This window comes from Paramormyrops kingsleyae, chromosome 15, assembly GCF_048594095.1.
Source record: "Paramormyrops kingsleyae isolate MSU_618 chromosome 15, PKINGS_0.4, whole genome shotgun sequence".
Classification (NCBI taxonomy): domain Eukaryota; kingdom Metazoa; phylum Chordata; class Actinopteri; order Osteoglossiformes; family Mormyridae; genus Paramormyrops; species Paramormyrops kingsleyae.
Window position 1 is genome coordinate 12,812,261 of NC_132811.1, and position 15,905 is coordinate 12,828,165.

The 15,905-nt window shown below is 44.6% G+C and overlaps 1 protein-coding gene across 2 annotated transcripts in view; it reads right to left on the reverse strand.

The window, feature by feature from the left end:
- Window positions 1–209: 209 nt before the first annotated feature.
- The window catches only part of LOC111840113 (collagen alpha-1(XV) chain), a 63,905-nt gene continuing 48,209 nt past the window's right edge, over window positions 210–15,905 (reverse strand). Inside the window, exons 27-42 of one of the 2 annotated variants that reach the window (XM_023804597.2) lie at window positions 15,154–15,207; window positions 14,947–15,003; window positions 12,833–12,892; window positions 12,686–12,727; window positions 11,420–11,447; window positions 10,935–11,021; window positions 10,785–10,810; window positions 9,634–9,732; window positions 8,959–9,103; window positions 8,708–8,781; window positions 7,934–8,062; window positions 7,661–7,762; window positions 6,869–6,931; window positions 5,373–5,570; window positions 4,000–4,115; window positions 210–1,673 (exon numbers count right to left, since the gene is read on the reverse strand). In XM_023804597.2, coding sequence (XP_023660365.2) covers window positions 1,457–1,673; window positions 4,000–4,115; window positions 5,373–5,570; window positions 6,869–6,931; window positions 7,661–7,762; window positions 7,934–8,062; window positions 8,708–8,781; window positions 8,959–9,103; window positions 9,634–9,732; window positions 10,785–10,810; window positions 10,935–11,021; window positions 11,420–11,447; window positions 12,686–12,727; window positions 12,833–12,892; window positions 14,947–15,003; window positions 15,154–15,207 — 1,497 coding nt within the window. In that variant the 3' untranslated portion in view covers window positions 210–1,456. The remainder of the gene's footprint in view (window positions 1,674–3,999; window positions 4,116–5,372; window positions 5,571–6,868; window positions 6,932–7,660; window positions 7,763–7,933; window positions 8,063–8,707; window positions 8,782–8,958; window positions 9,104–9,633; window positions 9,733–10,784; window positions 10,811–10,934; window positions 11,022–11,419; window positions 11,448–12,685; window positions 12,728–12,832; window positions 12,893–14,946; window positions 15,004–15,153; window positions 15,208–15,905) is intronic. The other variant, XM_023804598.2, reaches the window with a different exon arrangement.

Here is a 15,905-nt window from a genome sequence, read left to right on the forward strand (position 1 = left end):
TAATGTTTACCATTTCCAGCGGGGTGGCACTGGGGGTGGCAATTGGCTCCGCCCCTGCCCATGGCATCCGACTTTTGGCACAGATGCCCCAGCCATTGACAACTGAACGTGCGCTGGGCGCAAGTTAGCGGAGCCCCAGTCACTGACAGCAGTGCGAACTGCTTGTAGTTTTTGCGGGAAACCTGAGAGTAATTGCAGGAATAAAACAGTCAGGTTTGTAAAAAATATTTATTTAATGAGCACCAGATTCATGAATATACTCATTTTCTATGCACTAACATTAGTCTTTCCTCATTTTCTCTTGGACAAGTGTGACTATCTGGCGTCACAAACTGACAGCAATCGAAACACTTGCAATGGAATTTATTTTAAAAAGTTTTGCCATGTTTTATAAAATCGAGGTATCTCTTACAAAAACTATATAAAACAATCAAAATTTGTTAACCTAAACCTGTTACTGTACAAGACATTGTTCTGAATGAAGGTCCCAGTCTGATTCAGTGAACTATAAATTATTTAAACTAAATCACTTTTTGTTCAGATTATGTGCTGTGTCAGTATAAATAAAACATTGCATTTAATTTAAATACTGAGAGAAATAAAAAACTGTTAGCAAATGACATCCTATCAATAACATACCACTTTAAAAATCCTGCCAACAAAAAATAAAAACAAGAAAGATTGTAATTTGTAGTGAATGCCATGGAATATTAAATTATGCAGTATGTCTAACTGACTTAACCTGGTTAAGAAACCACAAAAGGTTTCCATGGTGAAATATGAACCACATTTTTTTGAACAATAATCGTACTTTGACCCAGAGAACAGTGGCAACTCAGACAGAAGATGTACAAATAGTGCCAACTAGACAAAATAAACCACACAAACTCTGTCCACCAGCCAGGACCGTAAAAGCCTCGTGTTAAAACTCTCAAGAACCAGCCCAAACTGATGCATATAGTGATGAGTGGCTTCGGGAAGAGCGATCCGCTGTCTGGTGAAAGATCTGTTCTTTGGTATGACCTCGCTGAGCTCATTGGAGTTTAACTTACACAGAAATGTTATGAGGGTAGAAATAGATTAACTAGAGGAGGCGGGACCAACCAATCAGATGTTTTGAGGGTAGAAATAGATGAACTAGAGGAGGTGGGACCAACCAATCAGATGTCTTGGTCCCACTGCCTCTAGTTGCTTGGACCCACCTCATCTGCAGTCTGACTCGTAATCTCTCTGAACCAATCATTATTCATTCTGCCATCAGAACAATTTTGTGTAAGTAAAGCTTCCACGAGCCCTTGCTGAGCAGAGCTTGGCGATGATGCAGTGATCTAGGCCGGAAGCAATTTACATATATTTACACCTTTTCAGAAAGCTACATGTGAACAGGCTGTAGGGGGCGACTGGTATTTTCCGCCCGCCCTTTACAGGCCATGTCTTTGGCCTGGGGGAGTTGCCCTCAGTTCCCGTTGGCATCCAGGGCGTAGCTGTTCTCCACGCACAGCACCACGAAGCGGTTGGAGCAGCTACGGGAGTGCTGGCCCAGCAGCAGGCCGCCGTGCAGCATGGAGGCCTGACCTGTCACTGCCATGTCACCCGCACGCCACGCCTCGCAGTAGCTGGACGTCATCCGCACCCCCAGCATGTTAGAGCCGTGCCACAACATCTTCTGGGGCCTGCAACACCAAGTCCATGTTTCAGAGATACACAGACACATACGCACAAGCATTTAGCTGTTTCGCTGACACTTTTATCCAAAGTGCACATCTCTATATACAGTGTGTATATATATATATATGTGTGTGTGTGTGTGTGTGTATAATTAGTTGACATTATATTCACCTGTCATAATTGCACTGCTGCCTCATACTACATAAATATATAGTATATAGTACAATGTGAAATGTATAGGTTTGCCAAACATGCTGCTGTATACCATAAGCACAATCACTTTCTGTACCTCTTCTACATTAATTATATTCTTACATATTTTGGATACTATACATTCATGGTTGTTTTCTTATTTATCTTAATCTAGTTTATCTTTCCCCCTTTAATATTCATATGTACCTCAAAGCATCACTGGGGAATCACACGCATTGAGTTTCGTTGTAACTTGTTACAATGACAATACAGGCATTCTAATTCTAAGTCACGAATTAATGTGTGTTTCCTGGGATTCAAACCCATGTCCTTTGCGTTGTGAGCAGGATGCTCTAACATGTACGTACATCTACACGGGGGGAGAGATAGTGTAGTGTACAAGGACTCATTACAGAGGTATTCACTGGAATAGGGCCCTAAACAAGACCAAGCTCTCTTCAGCACCCCGATGACACACAGATGCAGATCCTTCACCAGGACATCTGTCCTAGCCACAGAAAGGTAACCATGGCGACTTATAGGACTTGGTAGGCTGACAGGAGCAATGAAGGCCCCCCAAATAAGATATTAAACTGAAAAGTCCTCCGAAGTGCCAGAAAGACTGGGGAACTGAACCAAACATGATGATAAAGTTGATTCGAAATGACTGAAAGAAAACTGGACCGGCTGGAACGTTTCTTCGGAATCATGGCGGAACGTGGGTCGTGATCAGCCACGCAAACGTTCTGACAACATCCTGATAACATTCCCGCAAAGGAGCCAAAGATGCAATGCTTTTTCATGTCCAGTCGGGGCAGTGAGATACTCTGTGATATTTTCACAGGCAGGAACCATGTATGCTGAGAATCGGGACAGAAGCCCTGGCCAGCCTTTACAAAAACAGTATTTTACAAGCCCAGCCATGCCAAGAAACTGGCTCCTGAGCCTCAAACGTGTCTCAGTGAATTAGATTGTGTAGCATAACTGCTGCTATATTTAACGTGCTGATGTATGAATAGAAACAAACAGTGCAGCAAGCAGGGCGGGGGCAGCCATGACCGTCTGAGGAGGTCCTGGCCCGCGGCCACCGCAGCCTCTGCCTTCTGGATTGTGGTCACAAGTTCCCGCCCCCTTAACTTCTCATTTCATACAAACCTCCGACATATCGCTACTTTTCTTGTCATTGACAAAAATAACTGTCTGTTTACTGGGTTGTGTTGGTAAAAGATTCCACTATGTAGAGCTCCAAGTTTTCTGAAGAATATGAAGAGGAACTCACACGAGTCTGACTGTGAGGGGCCTGTGGGACTGTGATGGTACATCAATAGAGGGTGTTTCTCAATACCAGGAACCAACTTGAGATGCAATGAATCATGGGATTGGTCTCGCTCAGCAAGGATGCAACCAATGTATCCTTAGTATTTCAGGCAGGACAACTATGACATCTGGTGATTTTTACCATCCTCTGTACTTCTGTTCTTGAGTATTGGAACTGGTCTTTGGCAGTGGAAGATGACGTAAAATGGGTACACGAGAACACAAGTACAGTCAAGTACACATATTGAGAAATACCCAGGCGCTTATAGGAGTTTTTGACTACTGCTTATGGGAGTTTTTTGATCCCCCCCACTGCCCTCAATTGGCTGACATAAATGTGATGCCATGGGGTTGGTCAGCAGGACTAATTATGCAGCTACCAGCATGCTTTGCAGTGCACTGTACTTTAAATAATACAATTCAATTTATGCTGTAACTGTATAACATTTGCCGTGGAATTGGCGTGCATTTTAAAAGAGCTGCCGCATATTTGCGATCTGTATGTGGGTCCATTGCATCAAAAACATTCTGTGTCCTCTATGGTTCCAAAGTGACATAGAATGAGCAAGGTGGCTATGTCATTTTAAGTATGCGACAGATTGATCTTACCGACATGCTGTATTTCGTTCTGTCTGGATATGATTTGACACATACAGCCACCTTAAGTAGCTGACAGGGTGGCCACATCTGGTTGCCACACAGAGAGTGATAACTGTGCGTCATTACAGATAAGGCTGGACCATTAGAGGCACACATAACCTGTGATTAGCCCCAAACTGTGCAGAGTCATCGGGCAAAGCGGCGTGCAAGCGGCTCACTCACCAAGAGGGGTCCGTCATCACGTTCCGGCCATCGAAGGAGTAGATGGGGATGTCTGGCTGGAACACACCCCCGTTTCCGGAGAAGATGGACATCCAGTTGGTAAAGAGTGTCTCCCCCTGTCCAGTGGGAAGGAGAGAATGATCAGGGCCTGGATTGGGGGAATATGGCAAGAACAACCAAACAAAGCAGCACCATATTTATTTGATATGTTTTATCTGTCCTGATGAGGGCCGTTTATAGGATTTATAAGCATAAGGCTTATAAGGCCTTATGCTTATAACACCAAAAGGCACTTGTAACGTGCTACTCTAATGACCCGTAACAGAGTAATAGAGAGTAAACCGTTTGTATTTCTTGGAAAGATGATGGAAAACTCTTGTTTTCCAGCACTGGCTGTTCTCCTGCCTGACTGGCCAGCTTTGCTTTTACAGCAGTAATACAGTCCTTCACACTGGTGCTGTTAAACAAAAATACCGACTGCTGCTCACTGACTGTAAAAACTTTATAAAACTGTTCAAAAGATTGCTTGAGCATTAGAGAGGAATATAATTTAGTACAGGTTCAGGGTGTAGTGACCTCCAATATGGTGCTACTCCATTCTATTCCTATACAATATCTACGTTTAGGCCCCTGTGGCCTGGCCCTGCTTGTGCATTCCTGAAGCTGGTGGTAAAGTCTCCACCTTCATCGGCATCTCCAGTTACAGGTATCACCCGCATAAAATCCCCAGATCCTGAACTTAACTTGTTGTTTTCCAACATTGTAACTACATGCAATAATAAACACACGGGGCATTACAAGCAGGGACCAGCAAATGCCATAGACTAGTGATTGCCAAATGAAGCTTCTAAAACCACTTGCTATACTTGCCAATCCCACTAGATGGTGCTCATTTCAAAAAAGGGCTCAAAGCATGCCCCAATGCAACGCCATCTAGTGGGGCGAAAAAATACAGCAAATGGTTCATGAAGCTTTATTTGGCCATCGCTACCATAGACCTTTAACCCAAAGGTATGCCCGTCTATCACAGGACACACACACACATTTACGCACTATGGTCAATTTACAGATACTAAACAACGTAACATATTTAAGCGTAGAACGTAAAAATTGAGCTTTTCCTTGTGGGGACCAAAAATATGGTCCCCCCAATGTCAAAATAACAGGTTTTTATCACATTGTGGACACACACACACACACAGCAAAGGCAGAATTCAAACCCAAAACCCTGGACAATGGTGCTATCCAATGAGCTAAGTAACTCACTGTAAAACAGATTCTCCTTAGAATCCTTATCTTTCCTTTCACTGGCCTTCCCATTGCCAGACAGGAAACTATGTCAGATAAACCTCGGTGAACAAGCGCTACCACACCTTGAGGTTGACCACGGGCACGTTGTGGCGGTTGGCCTTCCTGACAATGGTGATCAGGTCCTGCAGGTGTGAGGATAGGAAGGCCCGATAGGTGGCCTCCAAGCCCATGGCGCGTGCCTGTTGGTAGCATTGGAAGTCTGCCCCGCGGGTCCCTCCCATGTCCCCCGAGAACGGAGCGTTCAGGGCCACCAGGTGCAGCTGGAGAGCAAGGTTCACACACTTATGGTGATGCTGCGTCTCTCCTTAAACACGACACATTCATTCACACGCGTTGCATTTTCGAAATGAATTACACATACCTTAAATATTCACAGAAATCAAGCTACCTTCATTCGCACTGGGGAAACATTTATGCACATCTTTATTCCCAGAATCACTAAAACTTAAATTCTGTTATTTTCAGATGATTTACGCTCTGGATCATTTTAATGTCATCTTTAATTTTAAGTGCGAAAGTCTCAGGCAGTGAAATAAAATGATGATTAAATGATCTTCACATGGGGGTAAAACTATGCTATTATGCCTGTAAAAGTCTGTTGGCTTAACCATTTCAAAACCTCTCCTAAAGTCACCCCAGTATTTACAATAATCATCCAATGCACCCCTGATGACTTCACTAGCTCACCTCATATGGCTAAGCAATACCTCTCTGACTTGTAAATACTAATTTAATTAATTAATTAAGAGAGCCACTGGTGACATTCTACAAATACATGGAACGGCTGGGGTCCCCTGAGGAGAGGTTTGGGAACTGAAGCGGTGTTCAACTACCCATCTAACTAAATATCAGTAACTTTCTGAAGAACAGGAGAAATTCATGTTTGTTTTTATTGTGTTATTCTTAATTTGCATATGTTCTAATGTTAAATTGTGCTTTTGTTCTGAACAACTATATACTTACTACCCAGAAAAATAGCTTTAAACATTTCCTTTGACTGCCTACGACTTTTGTACAGTATGTTTACACTGATCTTTGTAATCATCAGTGTGATGCTTTAGTCATATTTAAAGGATGTGTTGCCTTCCTGTGAAGCGCTAATTCAAAGTGAATTTGTTACATTGTCCAGTCTCAGAACAGGACAGGGTATTGTGGCACCATGGTGCAATATCTGCCTCGATCTGGTGTTTACTCTTGTGCATCGGAGAGAAACGTTGCTGACAGAGGCGGTCAGGGGAGGCCTAGAATCGTACGACCAGCTCTGCAGGCATGTAGATGTGTCTAACCAGCCTCGGAAATCCAGTGGCCTCTTCTAAACGCTGCATATAGACAGGGGGCAATTTAGTCCTAAAACGGGAATAGTCGACCACAGCGAAATCGCGTTTTGACTCGGGAGTCATTATGGGCCTGGACAGGAGCCACGTCGGCGTTTCTGAGCCGACGCAAAGATGAAATTACACGCTTTTGTCGCCTCGTTGTAATTCCATGGCGACAGCGTCCGGATCTGAAGAATGCAACGGGGCTGCAGTCACCCAGGTGACGGTTTTATTGCACTCACCCCCGGTCCGGTGTGGATGGTATGTGCCAGCATGTTGTATCCGGGCAGGTAGCCCAGCGGCTCCTGCGGGACACATGGCGCGCATCAGGTGACCGAAAAATGAACTGTGCCTCCAGGGCCAGAAGGGCCAGGATATTTCAGGATACTCTCATGCTGGATCTCCATTTGTGTGTGGCGGGGGGGTGACGTGTGGCTCAGTGGGTTAGGATGCTGTCTGTGATGAGAAGGTTGCTGGTTTGAAGCCCATGATTGGCAGTGTGATGTCACCACTGGGCTCTAAATCAGGGGTGGCGAACCTGTCCCTTGAGAGCCGGTGCGGGTTTTTTGGATGACCTCTCAATCGGCCAATAATAAAACAGTGGTTCTGAACTTCAGTCTTGGGGATCCACTATTATTGGCTGATTGAGAGGCGATGCCAATAACCCGCACCCACACCGGCCCTCCATGGACCAGCTTCCCCACCCCTGCTCTAAACCTTCAATTGCTCCAGGGTCTGAATCGGCTTCTCAGAAATGTATGTCACTTTGAATAAAGTGACTGAGTGACTAAATGTAATGAAAGTTCTGATACATTTATATATGCACACGCATAACTCTTGTTGGAGATCATGGTAGCTGCACATCTCAAGAACAACTCTAGTATTCATGAATTTCTATATCTACATTTTTATCAGTGAGTGAAACCTCTCATTATGGCAAGATACAGAAAGTTCACAGGGAAAATCGCCCCAGTTAGGGATCTTCCCGGCAAGATAGCCTGGCTGTGTGGTGCAGGAGGTGCATGCGGTCATACCCGGCTGAGCACGTCGGGCCTGCTGTACTCCCCGGGCCGGCCCATGCCGTTCGGCATAGCAGCGGATGGACTATCTGCCGGCATGGAGATCAACTCCCCCATCTGTGGGGGGAGGGGTGGGATTATCACAACAGTGGACACCGAGGAACCGGCATGTTGCTGTTATTGTTCGTGTTGGCACTAAAGGTACGTCTGTTCTCATTGGATAAAATCATTAAGATGGCCGACGGCTCTCAGTCACATGGGACACTGTGTAGAGGCAGGGGGTGTTACCTGGACCTTTCTCCAGCCCTCTCGTACTCGGATGTACAGCTCGCTCTTGTCAGAGATGTACACCATTGTCCCTTCTGCGGCTTGGTGTGCGTGCTTGAACAAAGACTCCACGTTTTTATATGTCACCACCTGAGACAGGAGCCACATATTAAGTGACCTGAGCACAGAAACATTCTAAGGAACCGGGGGTTCCGCGTTTTCCTCAAAAGGCCGAGCTGTTCTCTGCTCTTTTTGGGTAACTGGATGATCATTAATAGAGCCTTGTGATGAACTTACATCCTGTCTGGGGAGTAACTAACCCCAATACCTTATACTGCCCAGAATAAGCATGCATCCCTGTTCATGGTAAGTAGTTAGAAGATGGGAACAGGGATGTGCAGGGGGCTGCGGGTTACTGACCTGCCCATTTTGCCCACCCCCCAGATCGGTGAAATCTGCTAAGGCGGATCCAATCCTCCCCCCCTCCAGCTTGCGAAATGAGGGACTCGAGGCTCTGGCATTGCTATTTTGGGGGTCTTGGGTAACTTTTAGTAACCAAAGCGCCGAGTGATGTGTTTAATGCATGGGCTTACCCGGGCTGAATCCCAGGGTCTTCCGCTTAAAAAGGGCCCTCAACTAACCTTTATTAATTAAATTTCAATCCCCCCATCCACCACCTCTACCCTGGTCAACAATTATTACTGTTAAGAACACTGCACTGGCCCTGTGTTGACGGCTACACCATCGTATAACATACTGGGAGGGGGCCCTGACCATGTTAATGTGCCCACTCACCGAATTCCCATTGCTTGGGGATCCGGGCTGTCCAGGCGGGCCGGGCGGGCCAGGCGGTCCTGGGACTGCAACAGCTGGAACACAAAAATTTGCACTTATTCTTTGTTCAATACCTTCATCACACAAATTACTTGCCTCATAAATTACTGGTCTCATAAGCCTGAGAGGACATTAGTTGCTATTAGAAGGGGAACAATGACTAATTCTGAATATATATTTATTACATATATAAGATAATAATGCACTGATACCTGACCCAAAGCGTGGAGGTAGACCTGGCGGTCCTGGGGGTCCTGGTGGACCTTGTGGTCCTGGTCTACCATATCCAGGTATGCCAGGTAGGCCTGGCATTCCAGGGGGGCCCTGGGGCCCAACAACAGACTCTCCTTTTGGCCCCTAAGACAAAACACATCCCCACAAATCCAGTTTATCACCAGTATAACTAATTCACCACCCAGAAGGGAATTCCCTCTGCTGTCATGAAGGTGCGGAGCTTGGAAGCATGACTCCAATAGCTTTTGAATCCAGGTGGCTTCACCATGGATACCTAGTTAGTATTACTGGTCTAGCATGGATGGATACATTGTCTGAAAGGACACTCGTGTCCTGCCATGGAATGCTGAGAGCCTTTCTTATTCATTTTTCAACCAGTCTCAGCCAGAAGGCCAGCATCCAAAGGTCCATTAGTGCAACAAATGTTTCGTTTTATCCAATTTAAACCAGACAATATATAATGCCAGGTGAAAACCAATTACCTATAATGCTTTGCTTCCAGCTATAAAAAAAGGCACCCAGCCCATATTGTGTTATGTGCTGCTAGTCCCAGGTCTTTATATCAGACAGATGTGGCTAGCTGGTGAGGCACTCTCATCACCATGGCGATAGAGGAATGCCCACCGTGTGGTATCCATAGAAACATGACTCACCACGAGGCCTGACTTCCCAGGCAGCCCTGGCGGGCCTGTTACCCCGGCCTCTCCCTTCTCTCCCTTCTCTCCTTTGTAGCCCTGGTCCCCGTTTTCCCCCTGGGAGGTGCACAGGGCAGAGACAGGAGTCAGACAGGGGGCATCAGCACAGTGCCCAGCAGCCCAGGGGTGCAGCGATGGACGCCCATGCTGGCAACAGACCTTACTGCTCGGGCACAATGGAGGACGGATATTAATCCCGTTTTACACCACATAAAAATATGCCTGCAGATCCCATATGAAAATGCAAACTTTATAACGTGTTGATGCAAGTATGTGGAGGCAATAACTCCCGCCTTCGCTGCCTAAGCCACAAACCACAGCAGCTCGTTACAAAACCGACAGACATGAGATCCAGCGACAAACACACAGACAATCTGCTACCTGCAAGTAGGGCACCTCCTGACTTTTGTACGTTCAGCACTATGCAAAAGTCTTAGGCAGTAAAAGGAAATGTGAAAAACTATTTATCTGCGTCGTAAGTATATACTTGCTTAGAAAAAAAATACAGTTTAGCATTGGAAAGTGAAAAATCGTCACACCACAGCACAACAATGCTATGTGATATAGCAGTGGGCAGGTATTATTTAACACCTGGGGAGCAGTGCGTGGGGGCCGTACTTTGCTCAGGGTACCTCAGTTGTACCTTACCGGTCAGGGATTCAAACCAGCAACCTTTCGATTACAAGTGCATTTCCCCTAACCTTTACACCACCACACCTGCAAATTAACAGTGACACAATAAAAACTAACAATAATTTCTCCTGTTCTCCAAAAAAGTTACTGGTATCTTGTTGGATGGCTTCAGTTACCAAGCCTCTCCTCAGGGGCATCTCAGCCATTCCATGTATTTGTTAATTTTCCCCAACAGCTCTCTGAATTAATTAATTTAATTAGTTTTAAAAAGTTAATGAGGTATTGATTAACCATATGAGGTGTAGTAGTGGTCGAGTAAAAAATTCATGGGTGTTTTAGATGGTTTCTGAAAATACTGGGGTGACTTTAGGAGAGGCTCTGACATACAGTTTTACACCAACATGAAGCTCATTTAAACATGATTTCCTTTGGCAGCCTAAGACGTTTGCACAGTACTATATGAAAAAAGGCCTTACCCTGGAGATTGGAGGATTCCAGGAAGCTGTGGAAGGAAACATATCTGATAAGCAGCAGCAATAAATGATGTTATCTTTTTTTTTTCAGCTATGAGACAGTGATGGAGTGAAAGATACCAGGGAATCGCCCGTGGGGGGTTTGGAGCGTACCTGTTTCTCCAGGCTGTCCCGGGAACCCGGCCTCCCCCTTGTCTCCCTTGGTGCCCACGAATGTCCTTTGACATCCATCTCCTGATTCTAAGGAGACAGAACAGGATGGTGAACGCATGTGCTGAAAGTTAGAAGTAAAGGCAAACTTTCAACGCCCTGCTCAGTCTGCCTTGACACCTTCGGTGGAATTTGTTGACTGGGGAGGGAACCCTTAGTTAATTTAGCGTGATCATCAAAGATCAAAAAGGGGCACTCAGGTCCTCTCAGCCAATAACAGCTGTCCCTACATCTGCATCATAATGTGCCAGGTAAACACCACGTCCTTCCTATACACTTCAATCAATATATGTAAAATACTCGCCTTATAGCTTAATACTTATTCCATTAACCCACATATTGCATTAAACATTCACTGTTTTGTAAACACCACTGCAATTTATAATCCAGGTTTATTATTTTCGTCACACAAATCCATTTTAACTCACCTGGTGTCGATTCCCTGTTGCCATTAATCTGAATAAGACAAAATGTTAAGTAAGTAGGCCAGGAGAAAAGCTTACAAGCCACTTCTAATCTCTAACATACAGCAAGAAACATCTAAAAAGTAGGAGACGTTTAGGCTTGTTTTAGAGTAACAAGCACAAAATGTTAAACCCAAATGGGCTGAAAAGAAAAATGCATCCCAATAGCGTGACACTAACAGGTTTGGGATCGTTTGAAATAAATGTTAGTCACAGGAACATTTGGAGTTTTGTTTGGTACACAGAGATGCAGTCACGTTAAACTCATACAGATCCCAAACGCACATTTTTTCATATAAATAAAGTTATTTCAAAACTGTCCTCCTCCAAAAATATGCAAAAACCAACATTGTGTCTGATATTGGCCCGGACAAAAGTAATGAGCAGTTACTACCAATTTGACAAAATATTTATTGCAAAGTTTTGACCACACTTCGTGCCCTCTGACCGCTGAGATGAAGCATTCTTGTGAGTTGCTCTGACCAGAACAGACAATGCATATTTTGTTTTTTGAGGACAATCTTGGATCTCCACACTTAGCCTTAACTGTGAGACAAAAGCCACAACAGAACCAAACCCAGAGGCAGGACGGGTCATGCGACATGCTCTGGGGAGGGGTGCCCAGTCTGCCTGCCCCGCCCCGCTCCCAGCTGTCTCTCCAGCCCCTGCGCACCAACACAGAGCAGGGGACACACATCCTATGCATGCAGATTTATAGTCTGTTTTACTGTAACATTTTCCACCCTCTAATGGGACTCTATCTATCTGTTGTCTGTACTGTGCCTGTGTTAACGTTCTGTCCTGCACTACTTGAATTTGCACTGACCACCCTAATCAGCATGTATAGGGCCACAGTCCAGGCTTGGCTAGCCTGGTCTAGTGGAGGGGGTCCAAGGTGACTTTGAAGGGGTACAGAACCCCTGAGCACACACCTTGCATTTACTCCATCCCTGTTGGGTATCTTGTGCCCTTCCTCTCTGTCTGCATTGTGCCCTAATTGTTAGTAGTCTGTTGTCATAGCAAGCTGTGGTGACAAAGATTTCCACCCGCCTTGGTCGTGTGGCAATAAAGATCCTGATTGGGAGACGATCGTCAGAATGCTGGTGTGCGGAGGGGAGAGACAGGGTGGAAGCAGAGAACAGATGGTGGGGACACTGCGAGGGGGACAGCGAGTGACAAGACAACCCGGACACACCGGCCCTGTTTAGCAAAGGGTTCTCTATCACTTACTGGAGTTTTGCAGTGAGGTCTGGGTGGGATCTGGAAAACTGTCTTTAAAATTCAGAGGACAGCACCTCAGCGTCAAGAATTAGGCAAAGGCTGGCAGAAATTCAAAGCATACTGCAGGTCTTTGACTGAGCTGGGACTCAGACTTACCCCCTTGGGGCAGCTGAAGAAGCCTGGGCGCCCTGGGGGTCCGGGGGAGCCAGGAGGGCCCTGTGAATGGGAGGAGCTCATTAAACAGGTTATTCTTTTTAACACAGCACGTAAACTGACCCTCGTACATTAAATCACCATTAAAATGCATAGATTCACATCATATGTCATACTGAGACGGATGAATTATACAAAAATAAAACATATTTCACAGCTGCCTGAATCACCGATCTGTGGCTATTGAGGACTGCACTCACCAGGCTTTATCCTTCTGAAATATTTTAACCACCCCCCAATAAATGTACACTAATTAATTAAAATAGTCTGTTCTCATTCATTTTCACTAAAAACAGACCTGCCAAGTAAAGGTTTATACCCTCTATCATGAATCTCTAGTGATGCTCCTGGATTTCCATTTTAATTACAGTAATTGATTACATTGGAAACCGCTTATAGTGATCACGTCTGTTGGGGTGAAATTGATCACTATAAGCGGATGATCAGTACAACCGATTTTTTTCTTCTTCTTTATATCTAAGGCAGATTACCGTCCAATTTATATATTCATTACATGAATATAAGGTAATAAAACAGACAGCGTCGTTCTTAATTTTGTTGACGATTTTAAAATACAGTACAGCTGTTTCATACGCTTTCCAAATGAAAGTACTGCACAAATTAAATTACTGAACTGTATATAATTCAATAGACTATAATACAGTATAGTGCTGAAATAATATTTAAGTCAGTTTTATTTATACAGTGCATTTTCACATTGTCTCAAAACGCTTATTGTAATTTCGCTGCTACATCTCGGTGGCTCGTTTTTGGCATTTTATCAAAAGCTTTGATGAGTCTATATTTATCATTGAGACGAAATGACTTTCTTTGTCCCGTCATGTTTTCTGTGCACACAGCATTAGCCTCAGGTAGCTAAGCCAGAAGCAGAAGGGTTACCGCAAGGCAAAGTAGGGCTATCAAAGTAAAGTAAAAATAAAAAAAAGAATTACCGCAGTTTTCATTTTTTCCATATGTTGTCACGTTTAAAAAGACCCAAAATGAACACTGTAAGAGGACTACTTGATTACTATAAGTGAATTATTTAAATAGTATGTGTACAGGAATGATTTTGTCCCAAGCTTTTTGCTCCATATAAGTGGTTGGTCACTATATCTGTGATCACAATAAGTGGTTTCCACTGTATTTAAATTAGATTACCAATGTCTGGACATTCTCCATATCATAGGTTAGATAGTCCTACATGGCTCACATAAAAACTTTAAACTTAAACCCCAGATTCAAAACAAAATTATCTAACAGGGCTTGCTGCTCCACATTAATTGTTTGTTTCACCCCTGGCTCTGCAGTTGTGTTGAGGTCAGAATCTGCGTGGTAATTCTGGAACTTTGGAAAGTCACTAGGTTGCAACACACTGTGAAAGTTGAGGTCGTCTCTCTGGAACACCGCCTACTGTGGCGATGTGTGTACAATGTACCTCCAGTCATTCTTAGAGATGAACAAACACTGAGCTTCTAGAATCAGTTTTATCTTTCCCTGACAAGCGTGTCTGGTGTACAAATTGAACGCCCTGCAGTTCGAACTCAATTGTTCCAATTCCAGCAAAACCGACAGTGATTCAGCCAAGTCGGAGAGGGAATGGCTGGTACCTCGTAAAAATCTTGCTGAGTGCTGGTGATAATGTCAAATCACAACGCACACTTACGTAATCGCCTGGTTGGCTCCAGCTTAGTGCTGGTTTGAGGGAAACCTTGGTAATAGTTGATGCGGTCAGCATAAGAGATCTCACTAGATGGGGAGATACACCGTTTACTGGGATGTTTATATTCTATCCACTGTTTTATTTGTCTGGGAATCAGGCTGTTGTTTTTTACTTGACTCTGAAAAAGAACCGCAGAGACTTTCGACATTCAAAATCCACAATGTTAAAAAGTTTCTGTGCTTACTCTCTTGAGGAAACCCTTTAGAATGCGGTGAGCCAATGAGAGCCCAAGAAACTAGTCACATGATCTGAACAGTAGTAGAGGATAATATAAATCACCAGCTGCACATGTTTGCTGTTGTCACATTGAGGTTCCAGCTAAGGACAAACTTACCGGCAGGCCCACCGTCTCTCCTTTTTCTCCCTTTATTCCAATCATACCGGGACGACCCTAAAGTGAAGAGGGCATACAGTGTAGGATCAAACACAGAGCAGGCCGTAGACGTCTCCTGAGATTCGGCTACGGCAAGCTGCTTACGTGACGGTGTCCCTCACTTACTTATCAACACGTGTAAGCTGACATATAGGAAGCTGTACTTACTGGCCGGCCGGGAAACCCAAATTCTCCTTTAGGCCCTGGTGGTCCGATAGGCCCCTGTAAAACAACACAGTCTCCCCTGACCGAGAGTCCAAGTGCAGCTCATTTTAGGGCAAGTGTGAGAATAGCTAAACATTCAGACGGGGCCAGATATCGAGAACAGTTATAGGTGAGGCAGCCAGGGGCGTTGCTAGAGATTTTGGGCCCCATGAAAGCATATCATATTAGGCCCCCCAGTCCAAACCAATCCAGTTATTTTCCTAATTTTTTAGGGCCCCTGTCGCTCAGGGGCCCTTGGAATCGTCCTAGCTTTCCTCCCCCTTACGGCACCCTGGAGGCAGCAGTCAAATAGAAAACAAATGAAATACCATGTAAGAATAAAGTGTCATTTGGTGACTAGTCATTCATAAAATCAGCAGCTTTCTTTATATGTGAGTTTCTGTAGTGAACAGGTTATCATGTTAGTCTAACACATGAAAGGTCCCTGGCTTGTAAGCTTGCCAACTTGGTCAGCTGGCTGGAGGGAGATTTTCAATTCAAGACAAATCTGCACATGCACTTACATGTATGTAACAGTTTTATGACTTTGTAAATAGTCTGTAGGGACTGCAAACTGCCCCAATACTTTTGATGTAACTAATTATAGATTAATAAACAGAATAATACTAATTTGCTGTAAGATTTCTGGCATGAGAGTCTAAAACCGTGAGTGTCACGCCAGATGCATGAAAGTTGACAACCCTGGGTTCTAAACT